Consider the following 17,041-nt stretch of genomic DNA (forward strand, 5'->3'; position numbering starts at 1 on the left):
GGTGCGCGCCGCGCCTCCGGAACGTTCGCACACCTTGCGCGCGAGCCGGAGCCCAGGGATCCCGAGGCGAGCTTCAGGAGCTGCCTCCAGCGCCCGAGCCCGGCCGGGCCTGCGAGCACGCCCTGCAAGACTCCCCTTGTCCCCCTTCTCCCCACCACCTCCTCCTCCCTCCAGCAGCTCCCGGCCGAGTTGCCCCAGAGACCGCGACGCCGCCGCTCCGAGGGACCAATGAGAGTCCCGCTGCTGCCGCCGGCGCCTGTGGTGCTGTCGCTCTTGATCTTCGGCTCAGGTGAGGACATCCCGGCTCTGAGCTGCTGCCCAGCGCTTCTCCCACCGTGGGCACCTCTTGAATTTTGCTGCTGCTTCTCCAAAGAAACCGCCCCTCGGCGCCCCCGGCTCTGTCCCGTGGGAGGTGATCGAGGTCCCTCCCTCCCTATGGTCCCTCCCTTCCTCCTTCCCTGGCTGAAGAGAAAAGTGGGTGGGTGTCTTAGATGTTCCAGGCTAGCAAGAGGGAGCCTGAGAATCCTTGTACTCTTACTTTAGTCCAGCTGAAGGAGAACTTACAGATCCTGTGATCCAAATAAAGATAAGATAAAGAAACCGAGGTACAGAGAGGTGAAGTGATTTCCGCAGATCTTGGAGAAGAGGGGTTAAGTCTCGGGCCGAGGAGTGCTACCTCCTGCCTAAATTCTCCATGTCCTCTGTCAAGTGATTTTGTTTTTACTTTTCTAGACGGCCTCGCATCGTCCCAGGGAGAAGTTAGAGATATGGGAACATATGTATATGTATAACTGATTCACTTTGTTATAAAGCAGAAACTAACACACCATTGTAAAGCAATTATACTCCAATAAAGATGTTAAAAAAAAATTACCACTCTGACGCTGTTTTGTTGAAATCTAAAAGATAAAGCAGGGGCTTAACTCTGGGCCCCAAATCTTACCTAGTCCCTAGTTTCTACTCTATGTAAGAACAATAATAAGAAACAATGGCAATAAGAATAATTGTTATCAACTACTGTTTACATTTGATATACATACTCTTGTTAAAAATGTGAGCACGTGTTAGGAAAATCTGGTATTTATCTCTAGAACCTGTTTATTAAAATGGGACAGGTAACATTCTAGAAACTACAAATGCATTTGGTATGTGAAGTTACGACAATATTTAGATATTACTTCTTAAATAACTATATTACATTAATTTGCCTACTTGGTAGTGTTTTTTTGGGGGGTGTGTGGAAATTAATGTAGGCTATCTGTGGAAAAGAAAACAATGAAAGGAGCTCTGTAACTGACACAACAAACAGCCATTTGTTGGCAAAATGTGAAGGTGCTTTCATAAGTGACTCAATCACAAACAGTAGCACATGTGCAATAACTGCTTTGACAATAAACCTGTCTCCTGAATGCAACTGATTGGTGAGAAGAGGCATTCTGCTTTACTTTCTCTTTTCTTCCCTTTTTCTTGCTCCCATAGCCCATTATACTGCTGGATTAGACGTCAATGACACCTACTCTGGGAAAGGGGAACCACTTTCTGGGGACCACACTGCTGATGGATTTGAGGTGACCTCAAGAAGTCAGATGTCCTCGGGAAGTAAGATTTCTCCTGAGAGTGAAATGCCTTCTAGTAGCGAACTGTCCTCGGGAATGGACTCTGACTATGCAGAAGAGTACGATAACGAACCACAAATATCTGGCTACATTGTAGATGATTTAGTCAAAGGTGAGTAGAGGATAAGGTGACAGTGTAGCCTATAAGATGTGTGGTTTGGATGAGCAAAGCTGCTTCCAAAGAAAAGCTGCTCCCCGGATCTCCCAGGGGCTTTCTTGCATGTATGACTGTTGTATACCCCACTAGGTAAGCTAGCAACTGAGATGGAAAGAGCTATTTGTTTGCACATCCTATGTGTCTGGAACTCTAACAAACGTTTTATGTCTAGTAAGTCTAATCTTCACAACTCTGTGAAGTAGGAATTGTTATCATTTTACAGATGTGATAACTAAAGCTCAAGAAGGTTAAACATTCTGCCCCAAATTCCACAGCCAGAATGAGAAACTCCAATCTGTTTGGTCCCAGATACTCTGCCACACGACCCCCCCACCCCCAATCTGAGAAACAGATTAAACATCAACCAGTCCTATATACTTAGCATCTCAGCTTTTATAGCCACTCCCCACCACCACTTTTCTCTAAATAACTGCATTTTGACACAAATAAGGGAACAGAAAGAAGTAATGGGAGAGGAAAGATTGAATCTTAGCCTTTGTGAATTAGATGTTGAGAAATTGGTAATAATAATAGTAATACCACCTTATGGAAATATTAAAGGACAAATACGCATGGATTTTATATTGCTAAAAGCACTATTTAACCCCAAATCTCATTTGTCAGTTAAATAATAGTGACCTATAATTTTCCTCTCTTTTGCTGTTATCTGAACTTTTAAAAAGAGCATTTGCTTAAAATGAGGGTACCAAAGTAAGAGGTCAGTATTGTTCATTACCCTCATATTACTTTGGAGTTTGAGGGCAGATCATCAGTAAATCAGCTCTAAATATCCTAGGAGCGTCCACTATGGAGGCAGGACTTAAGGACCCTTCTTTCCTGACTGTAGTTTCCCTGAATCCTCCCCATCTGTCTAGCTCCCAGAACTGGTGAAGGGATAGCAGGTGACACCACGAGGACAGTGACTGAGTTAAGTGGCAGGTGGGAAAAGCTTTATCGAACACTCCACTTTCCTCCTTTGCTTCAGAATTTGTGCTTTTATTTTATTTTATTTTATTTATTTATTTTTTGCGGTACGCGGGCCTCTCACTGTTGTGGCTTCTCCCGTTGCGGAGCACAGGCTCCGGACGCGCAGGCTCAGCGGCCATGGCTCACGGGCCCAGCCGCTCCACGGCATGTGGGATCTTCCCGGACCGGGGCACGAACCCGCGTCCCCTGCATCGGCAGGCGAACTCTCAACCACTGCGCCACCAGGGAAGCCCCAGAATTTGTGCTTTTATAATACGTAAGGTGAAGGGGGTCCATCTATAGTTCTTATTTTTGCGGGGGATGAGATTAGACCATTAATACTCTAGAAACTTTTGTCTTAAAAATGCTTCAGGTTAACATTTCATAAGGCCAAATGAATTGTTGGTGATGAAAATGACTAGTGGATAAAATTGCAATGCGTTGTAAAATAGAAAATTGATCCATGGGGTTGTCTATTGAAGCATTTCAGCATAGTGACCATTTGTCTCTGTCTAAAATTTGTAATATATCTGATAAAGTACATCATATTGATTTGAAATGTTTCTGTTAGAGGAATTATCCTAATCTGTGGTACTTTTCTTATCATCAGAGGAAAGTTTCAATATAAAAATTGCATAGCACCTATTAAACATTGCTCCTAATTTGACTATTGTTAATGTTGATACAGTAACTGCTAAAATATTCATAATATTTATTGGTCATTACCTTAATCATAGGGTTCTATCTTTGATACCCTTCCCTATGTTTCCAGAGTTTTCTATTTAATGGGTACTGCAGGACCATTATGACTAATTTTATTATGACATTATGATATTTTCCTCTTACCACTGGACTCTGCTAAATACTAGCTCAGATAAACCTATTCAGGAATTAGTATAAGAAAACGCACAGATCTAACATGGAAACTCCTTCTTCTTATATTTAGCATATGGGTATACTATACCCCGCATAACTGTAACACTGAACAAAGGTTTCTGTGGATCTGAAGAGTTAGGATGAATCTATGAAGCAGCAAGTACATATATGTCTGGACTCCCCTTTTTCAAATAGATTGATCACAGAACTGAGCCCCCAGAAGGTATCAATTAATTATAATCTGTTGTAATCTGGGAGTTGGAGAAAATTGATCAACTCTAATGTATAATTCTGTTTTCTTCATTTCAAGTATTACACACTAATTCCCAATTATGATAGTGAGCACAAGACCAATATGAGTAAAGAAAATCATCAGATATACTCGAATCCCACTTTAATTAATGGAACCAAACTTTTTCCAAGAAAAAACATAATATGGTAGAGAAATACTAGGCTTTAACGTCCCAGGACTGCCATTTTCTAGCTAAGTGTCCTAGTGCAATTTACTTGTCTTTACTCAGCTTCATTTTTCTCATCTGTATCATCTGGATAGTAATAATCCATTCAACTGTGATTTGGGTTTAATTAAATTAATGCTCATTACCAAGAACTTGGTATGTATTAGAAGTGAAAAAATGTTTAAAATATTTCATGCATTTTCTTAGACAAGTAGCTCCTACTACTCCTATTATCAATAATAACAATATTACTGACACAGATAAATTCAAAATATGTTTCTAAGCTAATAAAATAACAAAGGGGTTCAGACCTTTAAGCGCCACACAATACAGATATTCTCTTTGTTCAATTATTGTGTATGAGTTGTGTTAAATAATGAGAGAAATATGGCTGCTATCCCTGTGAGCTTCACTGCTAGGACTTCTTTCTCTCATGTCTCCAAAATGGTATTCCAGGTGAAGAGAGACTGTTATCAATAAATCTTTTTTTTTAGTTGAACAGGTAGTTAAGCCCAAGAAAGACAAAACTGAAAGTGAAAAGACTTCAGATAAACCCAAAAGAAAGAAAAAGGGAGGCAAAAATGGAAAAAATAGAAGAAATAGAAAGAAGAAAAATCCATGTGATGCAGAATTCCAAAATTTCTGCATTCATGGAGAATGCAAATTTATAGAGCACCTGGAAACAGTATCATGCCAGTAAGTTTTCCTAAATTATGTAGAATTCTATATTTCTAACACTGTGTCTGAAACCCCTAACTGCAGAAAACCATTTATTTTTTTCAATGTATAAACCAGGGGTTTGCAAACTTTTTCTTAAAGAACCAGGTAGGAAATATTTTGGGCTTCGTGGGTCAAGATGAAGTATGTACTCGTATAACCAATTAAAATATAGCCATTTGAAAATAGAAAAAACATTCCTGGCTTGCATGCTGTAAAAGACCTGGCAAATGGCCAGATTTAACCCATGGGTGATAGTTTGCTAAACCCTGGTGAAAACCATCATTTTACAATATATATTTACAAAACCTCTTGATAAAAAGGGAACTAAAGGTAGTTTTCACATAATGTTGTTCTAGCTTCCTTCCCCCCGAAAGCCGCTAGCACATTAAATGATAGTGGAATGTATTAGCTCCATAACAAGTCACTGACCTCATCAGTTGGTCATACATGGAGCACAAAGAACGAAAAGGTGTGTCTTGGAATATCACACCCAAACGAATCTCAACTTTTCTTATACTAATAGATCTTTGGCTCAAATGCATTCAGTGTCTCATCATTTTGCAATACAAATAAATGTATGGCATGACTTTTTTTGATGTTAGAATTAATGGTCGTTTATGATCTGGAAAGCAAACATAAAATTTATTGGAATTTTTTCAGTGATTATAATTTTAAAATATGGGTGTTTGCAGATGTCATCAGGATTACTTTGGTGAACGATGTGGGGAAAAGTCCATGAAGATTCACAGCATGGCTAACAGCGATTTATCAAAAATTGCTTTAGCAGCTATAGCTGCTTTTGTCTCCGCCATGAGCTTCACAGCTATTGCTGTTACTATTACACTCCTGTAAGTAAGGCATATCTTAAAAATCCCTGATAAAATAATGCCAAGTTAATCTTTTTCAGTATTTCTAACACAATGTGGTATCATATTTGAGATGAGTTTTTCTATTGGTGGCATATGATCTTTGGTTATATCTTTACACTTCATTGACAACTCATAGAATATGGTTAAATGGATATTACTTGGGCCACCATTGAAACTTAATACATGAAGCCCTTTTCTTGAACTTAAATTGATAGTTTTGTTTCATGTTATATGGCTACTCATTGTTACTTCCAAATCTCGGAGTGTTGGTATCGTCTATGACTATATTAAGCTAAAACAAGCCTCCCCAAAGCTAATTAAGGCCTGGTTCATAGTAGGTTGTCAGAGATATTGCTTTGGTACTAAAAAATCACAAAGAGCTTCAAACCAGGAGCCAAGAAAATATGTCTTCTGCTCCTATTAGAATGCAAAATTCTGAGTTAGGACTTTTATAGCATGGTGTACTGACATACTTAGAGCTTATGCCTATTATTGTCAAGTGCAATATGGGAACTCAATTATTAACATAAATTTCCTCCATATGGCATGGCATAGGAAGCAGGGACAATTCTATTACTGTCTCATTCCTGCAGTATCTTCCCTGTACTTGTAATAACAGACCACTTACTTCATTGCATGACCAATGAATGTTAGAACTAGACTGTCCCAGGTAGTAGACACTGGTGGCTATGTAAAAATGACATTGTCTGTCAAACAAAAGTCAGTGAATTAAGGAAGTTGGGGGAGGGTGTGAATGGCTCTATAATGACTCATGAGCTACTAGAGCTTAGGGGAAAGCAAGACTCATTATTCTAATTTTACGTCTCGGTAAATTACTTTAACAGCTGGACTGTGTACATGATCTATTACTCCTGCCATTCAGGAAACAAGGGGTTATCTTCTGCCATTGTTTGCTATTATTTTAAACTCAGATCAGATAATGATAAAGTGACACATAGAATACTGTTTTATGATGCACATAAAGTTTTATGTGCGGTTTAAATTTGTTTTGCACACCCTAGAACTTATTTCAGTCTGTTAGTACCTCAAGTCAAACATGCAAATGTATTTAGCAAAGATTCCCTCAGACAAACCATTACTATTTGACATCGAAGGAAAGAAGAAGAAATTGCCAGTTAGGGAAGATGTTTTGAAAGAATTATTTAAGCTTGTAATTATTCAAGTTGGGATATTTAATAATCATTTGGAAAAGTATGGAAAAACTTTGTCATGTTGTCCTTTTCTCTGGTATTCTCCCTGAATTTGAAACACATAGCAAATATTGCCTAAGACATAGCTGCTGCTTTTTCATAATTGAACTTGATTTTTTCCCCAAACATCACAACAAAAGTTCTTAAGATTTTAATAGTAACATTTAGTAGATAAAGACCTACTAAAAATAGAATTGCTTGTACAACACTAAGACATTTCAGACCATTGAGTTTTTTGGTAATAAGTAGTCATAAGTAAAACTAGAGGTATTTATTATATTTAGAAATAAATAAAACTCAATTTGTTTTGTAAGCCTGTTTTTTAAAAAAAAAAAAAAACTAAGCATTCAGATTAATTTGTATAAGCATACAGTCCTTCTCTGGTAAAACTATACTATCTTTATCTCCCAATTGTGCATGGCAATTGTGCTAAGTTGGCGGCGGGGTGGTGGTGGTGGGACATGGATGTGTTTCATGCCTTCTGAAAGTTTGCATCTCAAGGCACACTTATTTAAATCTCAGTACTTTGGAAATATGTTTATGTAAAGTCAACATAAAGATCCCCTTGAAAAGAACATTCATGATACTTTTAGCTGGGTTTAGGTTTTGTTTTGGTGGAGTGGTCCATAAGTGTGAAACGGTCTATAACAACTTATGAAAGGAATTCCCTGTACTCATGGAACCCCAGTCAATATATAGATGAATAGAACTTTGATAACAGTAGAATATCTTGTTCTCTGAAGGCTTCGAAAACGATACTTCAGGGAATATGAAGGTGTGGCTGAAGAACGAAAGAAACTTCAACAAGAAAATGGAAATGCACATGCCATAGCATAACTAAAGAGAATATTACAGGTTTGAGTTTTAAAAGATATCTTTATATAATATCCTACAATTAAAAAAATATAACATCTATTATATGAAGAAAAATGAGCAAAACATGTTTTTTTAATTATACACTGTGAACATTGGCTACATTAAAGTGTTATTCTTTGATCATGAGCTGGAGTTCAGTACTGAGGATGGACTATGTCCTTTTGGACTATGTCCTTACTATTATAAGGGATATAAAGATGAGGGAGACACAAATTCTGTTCTCAAACAACTTAGTGTTTAGTAGATAGAAAAAAAGTGTAAGGAATGAGAATACTAGGGGAAATAAAATATGTCATAAGAAAGGCACCAATGGAACATGAGGAGTTTCCAGTGAAGGAGAAATAGAATCCAGTGGGATACATTTAGGGGGCAGAAAAGGATGTGCATACGGATGGCACTGGAGGTGAGTCTCAAAGAACTGGTGAGATGGGGACAAGCGATTATAAAGGGAAAGGAAGATAAATAGTGTGATATGGGCTAGATTATTTTAGAACTGTTTGAGAAATGGCCTAGTTCAAATGGCGTTGAGGAAGATAAGGTTGAACTGATAGGCTGCGCTCACATGGTGAAGAGCCAGCATCCAGGAGCTTGCCCTACAAATGGGACGAAGTGGAAACAACAGGTAGAATACCCTTATACAGAAAGAAGTAGGAGGGCAGAAGGGGTTCAGATTTGAGAGGCAGCTTGGTCAGAGTATATATTGTAGTTCTTATTAAATTTTTTTTTTGTAAAGAGGGAGAGCTGAGCATGTTGTAGGGAGAAGGTATAGAGAGGAATATTTCATTGATAACTAAAGTGAACAGCTAATGACGCAAACTTCCAGAGGAAGAGGGAGGTAAGATCAAGGACACACTTAAAGTTGGTTAGAAGAAGGAACTCCATTCCCTCAGACACTTGGGAAAGATGTCACATCCTTAAGTTATTATTTTCTGCCTTCAGTGGACTTAAGAACTACTTAGATGGTTGTTAAATATGCATATTCCTAAATCTACTAAGTCAGTAGTACCATTTTTAATCAACACTCCAGATGCTTGGAGAACCAGTATATTTAGCATTGGTTGAGTACAGGCACTATGTTCTGAGCCTGTTACAGAATTAGCTCAATAAGTCATAAAATAGGTAATTATCCATGACAATTCTATACTCAATACTTATTCATCAAAATTTATTAATGAATTGGCTTAATGATCTGAAGCTAAAACCACCAGCATGAATAAGGGTTGATTTCTGGTGATTTAGTGCAATTGAAATTTCTCAGAGGAGGTCCAGAATGACTTTAGGAAAAGGACTTATGATGAGCTGGCACACAGTGGCTGCCTATAACTGGTATCTACTATTATTATGCCCTAGGTACTAAATATTCTAAGTTAACTATATATCATAAATACACTGAGCCACTTCATCTTCGTTTTTAGTTATATCCACTGCATAGATTTGGTTAGGAAAACTATTGCTCATGACTATTGCTGCGGTTTTATTAAGCAGAATTTGATGAAACAGGTTGAGCATATGCAGTCTCTACCTAAGTAGGCATATAACCAAAGCTGATGTGAAAGAAAGATTCAAGTCAAAGGGATAGTTTGTCTCTGAAAAGCTCTTAGCAGTTTTCACAAGACATCCTAGACAAAAAATTGACAGAAATTCTGATTCCTGATTATTCTTTGACATTTTCTTAAAGCTATGTTGGAATTGAGCTTCTCTCTAACACTTTGTTTTATTTTCTAACAGAGTATCAGATCCGAGTCACTGCAAAGTCACAAACCTGAGTGATGCATTGGTTTCTCTTTTCAGTGGATCCAGAGAAAACAGAACCTTTCCATTCTGATGGCTTTAAACTTTCAATTGTCACTTTTTAACCCTAAGTCTTATTTCTGTATATAAAGATGCATGGAGATAAAAAGTATTTTTTCAAGTTGTAAATAATTTATTTAATATTTAATGGAAATATATTTATTTTACAGCTCAATAAAATTTTTTAATCAAACAGATTGAGAGTCTGAATATTAGTTTTGACACTGTGAGACTTTAGGGTATTTTTCTCCTAACATTTAAATGATCAGTTTAAAAGGAGTTCCTTCCCTTTTTTACTGTTTTTGTGTTCATTTTCAAAACTTACTGCTTTTCTTAGAAAGCACTCTTAATGGGAAAATTATAAAACAGAATCACTTAGTCCTCCCACAAATGCTAATATCCCAAACTGGTCTTTCTTATTCTATGTAGAACTTATTCCAAGTCCTGTTAATTATAAAAGCTTCTCAAATCAACACATGGCATGGCCTCTCTGTTACAGTAAACACAGATATTATAAAAGAAGGAAAATATATTGCCCGTCATTATCATCACCGTAAACAAGGAGACAAGGTTTGAATACGGCATTTCAAGAGAACCAGGAAGTATTTAGATTTGAGACATCTTTCCCTAATATCATGACATAAATGTAAAAGTATCTAAAACCCACTTTTCTTTTTCTCCACTTGCTACTCTTTTCTTACTCTTTTCTTATTTTAAACAAATACATGTGTATTTGTGATGAGTGTTCTTTCAAGAACATTAATGTTGTGGAATGACTCAGTCTGGTTCCTGGCTGGTCAGTTGAGCTACTGCATGAAAAACAAAACAACCGTTATATTGTGCAGGGAATATTTTGAGAAAATGAACCAATAATAAGCATAATTCCAGCAATCATCTCATAGAATTTCATGAATAAAAGGTACCTCAAGCATCAATACTTACATCTGTCTCTAGCATCCCATTCACCAAATCCATGCCCAGTGACCATCTAACCAATTGGCTCGCAGCCTCACCTACACCTTATCACTTCAGTTTCAAATGTCAGTGTCCAGGCCCCCCCTCCCAGAGCTTCTGACTTAAATGGACAGGTGTGGGTCATTGATACCTGTATTTTTTTAAAGGTTCCTAGATGTATCCTATTTACAGTCAGTGTTGAGAACCTGTGATTCACCTCTGCTTGCACATCTACAGTACACATTTTCCTCAACTTCATTTACTGAATATTTATTGTGGATGATTCAAATAGAGTGCTAGGAATACAAGACATTTACCACCAAGTTGGCGGGGGAAAGCTGTGTGAGTTAAACTTGGAGAGTTGGCAGTGGCCAGGTCATGCAAAGCTGAAAGACACAATTTCTCTGTCCAAGTAACTCATAGTCTAGTGGGGAGGCAGACTCATAAACAGATGTTGACTGTACACTACAGCATGATAAATGCTGTGATGGTAACCTACACAGGTGATACGTGAGCACAGAAGATCAACTTTACCTCCTGGAACTTGGCAGGGGTCTGTGATCTTCCCGAACACGGACCATCACAATATCCACAGTGCCCTCCTTCAGTTTCGCTCCAAGGCACCCACCACCCCAATTATTCTGAGTGTCCTTCTGAACTGGCAAGCAAAGAATTGAGCTTGTTCCCTATAAATCACTTTGAGCCCTTGGGAAGAGAAGCACTCAGTAAACAAGGCCCGGGATTATCTCACTGCTTTATGAGATCAGAGCACTTTACAAACATTAACTAACTGAGCATATCATGTTGCACAGTGTCGGTGTTGTAATGGGTCTCTGTTTAAGCTCTTTATTCTTTCTAAAATGTCTGCGTACTCTTGGAAGGTATGAGTTCCACAGTGACTTCATGGACAGAAAGACTTTATTTGTCCCTCCTTCTACACTGCTGGAGAATTTTATCTCAGCTTGAGGAGCAGGGGAGTTTGGTGAGAATGCCACTTGACAGAACATTAAATTCCTTACCCCACAGCCCATTTGAGAACGCTTAAATTAGAGATCTCTGTTAGTGAAATTAAGACTATAGGATCCAACACTGTGTAGACCTGTAATCTTTGTCATGTTCTGGGAACTCAATGACACCTCTAATCTTGGCTAAATATCTCAAAATTATATTTGTTACAAGAGAGACTTGGAAAGAAAGCACAGATAGATCTATGCTTCAGAATCACTTGTTGACTTGTTGAAAATGAAGATCCCTGGGACCCTCTCAAGAGCTCTTGATTCAGAATTCCAGGAATCTCCATTTTAATAAGCTCCTGAATTGCTTCTCATGCATGTGCAAGTGATAACTACTGCAGAACAATGAACTCAAATCTCAGGTCAATTCAATTCCATTCAGTACATTTTTATTAAACACATACCAAGTACAAGGCAGCAACAGAGAAAAGGAAGACCCAATTTTAGCTCAAGAAATATATATTCCAGGAGGAGGAATAAAACAGGTAGGGCTTCCCTGGTGGCGCAGTGGTTGAGCGTCCGCCTGCCGATGCAGGGGACACGGGTTCGCGCCCCGGTCCGGGAAGATCCCACATGTCACAGAGTGGCTGGGCCCGTGAGCCATGGCCGCTGAGCCTGCGCGTCCGGAGCCTGTGCTCCGCAACGGGAGAGGCCACAACAGTGAGAGGACTGTGTACCGCAAAAACAAAACAAACAAACAAACAAAAATGCACATCACTTTTCATACCTTTGGGAACGAGGAAATAACACAAGAAATAAAGACCCTTACAGTGTTTCCACTTAAAGCAATAAAACTGTCTTTAATAAAAAATTTTATTTTTCTTGTTAAAACCCCAATATGACATCCCTGCATTCCCCTCACTTTGTCTCTGCATTTATGTCTCTGTTTTAATAGAAAATCTTAAATGACATCCACAATTTGGCAAACACTCACTGGGCACATACTAAGTGCCAGAGATGGCTCATATACAGGGGCCATTTGTAATTCATTTGGAAGTGTCTTAAGTGGCTTGAGACTGAGAAGGACGCTGACATCTAGTCTAGGATCAGTAGTTTGGGGTTTGGGAGGGGGTAATCCCTGTATATTTGCTGAGATTATTTTTTTGTTTCAGGGAATTTTTTGTTTTTTGGGGTTTTGGCCACTCTTGTCATGATATAATAGGCAAAGTTGAGACAAGTTTCCTACCTTCAAGGAGGTTATAATCTAGCAGTTTAAAAACATGTTTGTGCATTCATTCATTTACTCATTTATTTATGTATTCATCCACAGATATTTCATGTTGATTTTTATAAAATAAATGAAGTAGGAAGTGTTGAAAGAATAGAGAAGAAATAATTTTGTACAAAAGGAATAGAAGACACACTGTTTGCCCAGGAAGAATATATAATCTACTTAACATCAAGTATGTGTGTGTATATATATATATATATATATATATATATATATCCATGAGTTCCAGCAAATGTAGAATGAAGGAGAAATTGATGTGGGGAAGACTGGTCTTTTATTGTTGTTATTGTTTAATAGTAGTATTCTCTTCCTCATAATAGCTACTTCAGTGTTCATGCTCCTTATGTGGGACAGAAGTGTCAAGGTGATGAACATTGTAGAATTATAAAGATAAGTGCCCACAGGTACACTGGTAAATTGTGTGTATTGTCAAAAGTATTCTTTGAAATGAGTTATTAATCACCTTAATTCTTCTTTTCCTTTTGTGCTTAATACACTGTTTTTTACCTGTTTTCCCCAGTCTTTACATTCTTCACTAATATAAACAAAAACATTCATTGTTAACATACATGTTGATAAATGCTGACTACTGTACCTAAGTCATCAAAGGATTTTGTGAAGAGGGCCCACATCCAGCTTGTGTTCACTGTTAATAAATGCAGCCAATTTTAATCTCTACAGTTCAATCTTACTGTGTTGCAGTAAGCCAACTTTTTATTGATTGCTTTCCATAACTTTCTTGACAAAGACAGAATGGAAAATTATTGAACCATAGAAAGACAACTCTCCTAAACAGTCTAACCTTGTCCAAAGCCCTCTGTAGGTGTAATAAACTAAATTCTGCCCTTAATGACCAATTGCTGGATTCCCTCCGTTTATACAGACATGTCAGATCTCGAGTACACAATGCTTTATATATATATATAGTCATGAGAAGAAAATTCTGTAAATAGCACTCTCGACTTATGTGTGTGACTTTTCTTGAACATTAAAATTCTGCTGACAACATATAACATACACACTCTGCCACCTTTGTCAATCTCTGTTTGCATTAATTAATTCATCTGCAATACATTTTGATTTGATTCCCTAAATAATGAAGCATTTGCCTCTGATTTGTTTGGTCTCAAAAATTAGATACAGGATATTTTCTGGGGAAACAATGCAATATTTAAAACTCTTAGCTTGGACAGCAGGAATTTATACTGGAAATTCCTGGAAAACTACCTATGACTGAGTGGCATATATGAATTGAAGGACAGACAAATACCCTATGTCTTGGAAATGTTTACTTCTGAGCATAAACTTTGAAACTGAATCTGAGGGTGTGCACTGTAGGCATCGGTGCCCGTGAATGCAGAGCTGTCCCTTCTGCAAGATCATTTAGGTTACAACTATGTCCATAGAACTAAAATTAAACAATGATTTTCTTAAAGTATATCTCTATAGCCGGGAAGGATAGGACTAGGAAGGCTTCATCATTTTTTCTTGCTGATCCTGATGGCGTTTCTATTTTTTAACCTTACTTTCTGGCTCTCTTCCAAGTAAGTAGGTTCACATTGCTCTCTCTTTGCTAGACTCAGTTTGGAGTCACACGTGCATCTGACAGTCACTGAATCTACATTTGCACAGCTCAACAAATGAAGCTCTATTCATCCATCTATTCCTTCCTCCCTTCCTTCTTTCCTTCCTTCCTTCCTTCCTTCCTTCCTTCCTTCCTTCCTTCCTTCCTTCCTTCCTTCCTTCCTTTATTATTTGCCCATTCATTACACAAACATTTATTGAGGGATTTGTGTTTCCTAGCATTGAACTAAATGCTGAGCTTATAAAGAAAAATAAAACATTTTTAGAGAAATGACCTTGGGATTTTTTAATTTGTTTTTTCTTTCAAGTGTTCTGTTACTTTAGATGTGTTATTCAGTTGTACTATTGGGCACTTTATGTTTCATTTGGCTATATAATTCAAAGCATTATACTTCGGGTTGACTATTTTTGTGACTGCCCTAAGATTTGAATCCATAAGGTATTCAATGCCTCCAAAAGATGGATTGATAATAGCTGGCTATCAGTTACTGAGCTTGGAATATATATTATCTCCTTTAATCCTCACGACACTCAGGTGAGGTAGGTACTATTATTACCCTTATTTATTATCTGTATTATCCCTATTTCACAGATGAGAAGCAGAGATTCAGGGAGGTTAATTAATCTGCTGAGATCACAAAAACAAAAAAAGTTTTGGACTCTAAAACTATCTTTTGGACCATATCACTAGATTCTGGAGTGGGTTCCATTAGAGTCTTCAACGTATTGAGGAAATTTATCAAAATGTTATTTTTCAACTTCAACCAGCTCAGGAAGAATAAACTGTTCCCACCTAGACTATTAGGTGTTTTAATGGAACCAGCACAAGGAGTGTGTGGTCTATAGGTCCTCAGTCTCCCTACTCATCTGTCCCAAATGCCATGCAAAAAATCTCTACCAATCAAGAGGCAAGGGAATTCTCACTTGGGTTTGCTAGACGGAATAATGTGAGGAAGGGAGGGAGGTATCTTTTGATAAGCCTTGCCTAAGGAGAAAATGAAAACAATGCTTGCCTTGAAAAAAGACTTTGAGACAACAATTACAGCTAATTCCTATGGAAGGGAGTTCACTTAAATATTGTACAAGACAATATTCAGGGTAGAACTCTGGTAAAAATACAGAATCTAGAATTAGAAAACCCTGCTTTCCAATCCTGACTTTGTCACTTATTAGCCATGTCAACTTAAAATTGCCCACCCTCTGTAAGCTAATACCCGTATCCTATCAATATAATGGAACATAATAAATAACCACCTAATAGGTTGTTGTGAAGATTAAGTACAATATTAAGTTTAAAACTCCCAGAACAGGGCACAACACAGAGTAAAGCCTCCGCAGTGCTATTTCCATTGCTACTGCTGTGGTTAGTATTGTTGAGCATGGGTCTGCATTTTATTACTTGTCTCCCCAGAAAGGATAGTAATGCAATATCAGACCCTGTGTGAGTGGTCCCCAGCTACTTTGTCTTGTTAGCCTCATCTTCTTCTCACTGTGCTGCAGCCGACTGGCCTTCTTACAGCTCTTCAAAGGTACCAGCGTCTCTCCATCCTTAATTACCTCCCATAGGCCTATCACTTCCCATTCTCCATGTCCTGTCCAGGCCTCACTGATTTTTGAAGCCTCAGCTGAAATGTCACTTTCTCAGAGACGTCTTCCCTGATCATGGCTCTCCAGGCTCTCTTAGGTATCCCTGTTACACGCCCTTTGTGCCTTCTATTATGGAAGGCACCTCAGCCTCCTTCAATGTGTGAGCCAATTCTTCAAAATAAATTTCCTTTTGTATAATATACATTTATTTATTATATAGGAGATTATTTATATATCATATTATATATACAAGGAAACCTTGTTTTACGGCAGTTTGCGCTATTGTGCTTCTCAGATGCTGTTTTTAACAAATTAAAGTTTTGTGGCAATCCTGCATCAAACAAGTCTATCAGCGCCATTTTTCCAACAACATTTGCTCATTTCATGTCTCTGTGTCACATTTTTTTCATGTTACTAGGAATGAACATTTGTGTTCTTGTTCAGCATACAATTAACTAAACCACTGTATATTTTGTTCTCTGAATTTATAGTTTCTGTACCTATCAATGGTCATTTCCTGTGTAATTCAAATGGTACATTTTGGTATGTGATACAAATTTACAATTGACGTAAATTGAGGCATCTTAAAAAGCAACTGGAAAATTTCTATGGAATTTCCTTTGTCTTACACTCACGTGAAGAACATTCAGCTGATGACTATATAAACCAGATGAAGTGTTTGTGGATTGTTCATCATTTGTGGTTTAAGAGAAATACAGATGCAACATCTCATGTGTTTAGGCAAGAAAATGCATTAGACATTTTCCAGCTACATTGTTTACCTGGCCTTCAAGAGAAGTGGACTGAAATTAACCGGAAAGCCATAATGTTGATAAACACTTCATGAAAGGACACAAACATGAAATTAGATGACTTCAGGAGAATAATCATTTACCTACTTTGATGCAACGTTTTAGAGTGGTATTGTCAAGTCAAAACATAATGAGAGCTACATACATAACTTTGAATTTAAATTTTAGAGTCAGGAGTGTGGCGTTGCAAGAGGGCTGGAAGGTACGCCCGCAGGCAGCTTCCCTAGCAGAGCACATTTAGTTTTGAGGGAAAAGCCAGTACCTTGTGGTACTGGGAGCTTCCTATCACATCACGTCAGGAGGAACGTCGTGTGTACTTA

At 37.9% G+C, this 17,041-nt stretch overlaps 1 protein-coding gene across 1 annotated transcript; it reads left to right on the forward strand.

Annotated features, from left to right (window-relative positions):
* Window positions 1–228: 228 nt before the first annotated feature.
* AREG (amphiregulin) lies at window positions 229–7,710 on the forward strand. Its single transcript, XM_030878090.2, has 5 exons — window positions 229–289; window positions 1,480–1,728; window positions 4,568–4,769; window positions 5,486–5,641; window positions 7,617–7,710. The coding sequence occupies exons 1-5, from the start codon at window positions 229–231 to the stop codon at window positions 7,708–7,710; spliced, it is 762 nt and encodes a 253-aa protein (XP_030733950.2).
* The last annotated feature ends 9,331 nt before the right edge of the window (window positions 7,711–17,041 follow it).

Source organism: Globicephala melas, chromosome 5 (genome assembly GCF_963455315.2).
Source record: "Globicephala melas chromosome 5, mGloMel1.2, whole genome shotgun sequence".
Taxonomy (NCBI): domain Eukaryota; kingdom Metazoa; phylum Chordata; class Mammalia; order Artiodactyla; family Delphinidae; genus Globicephala; species Globicephala melas.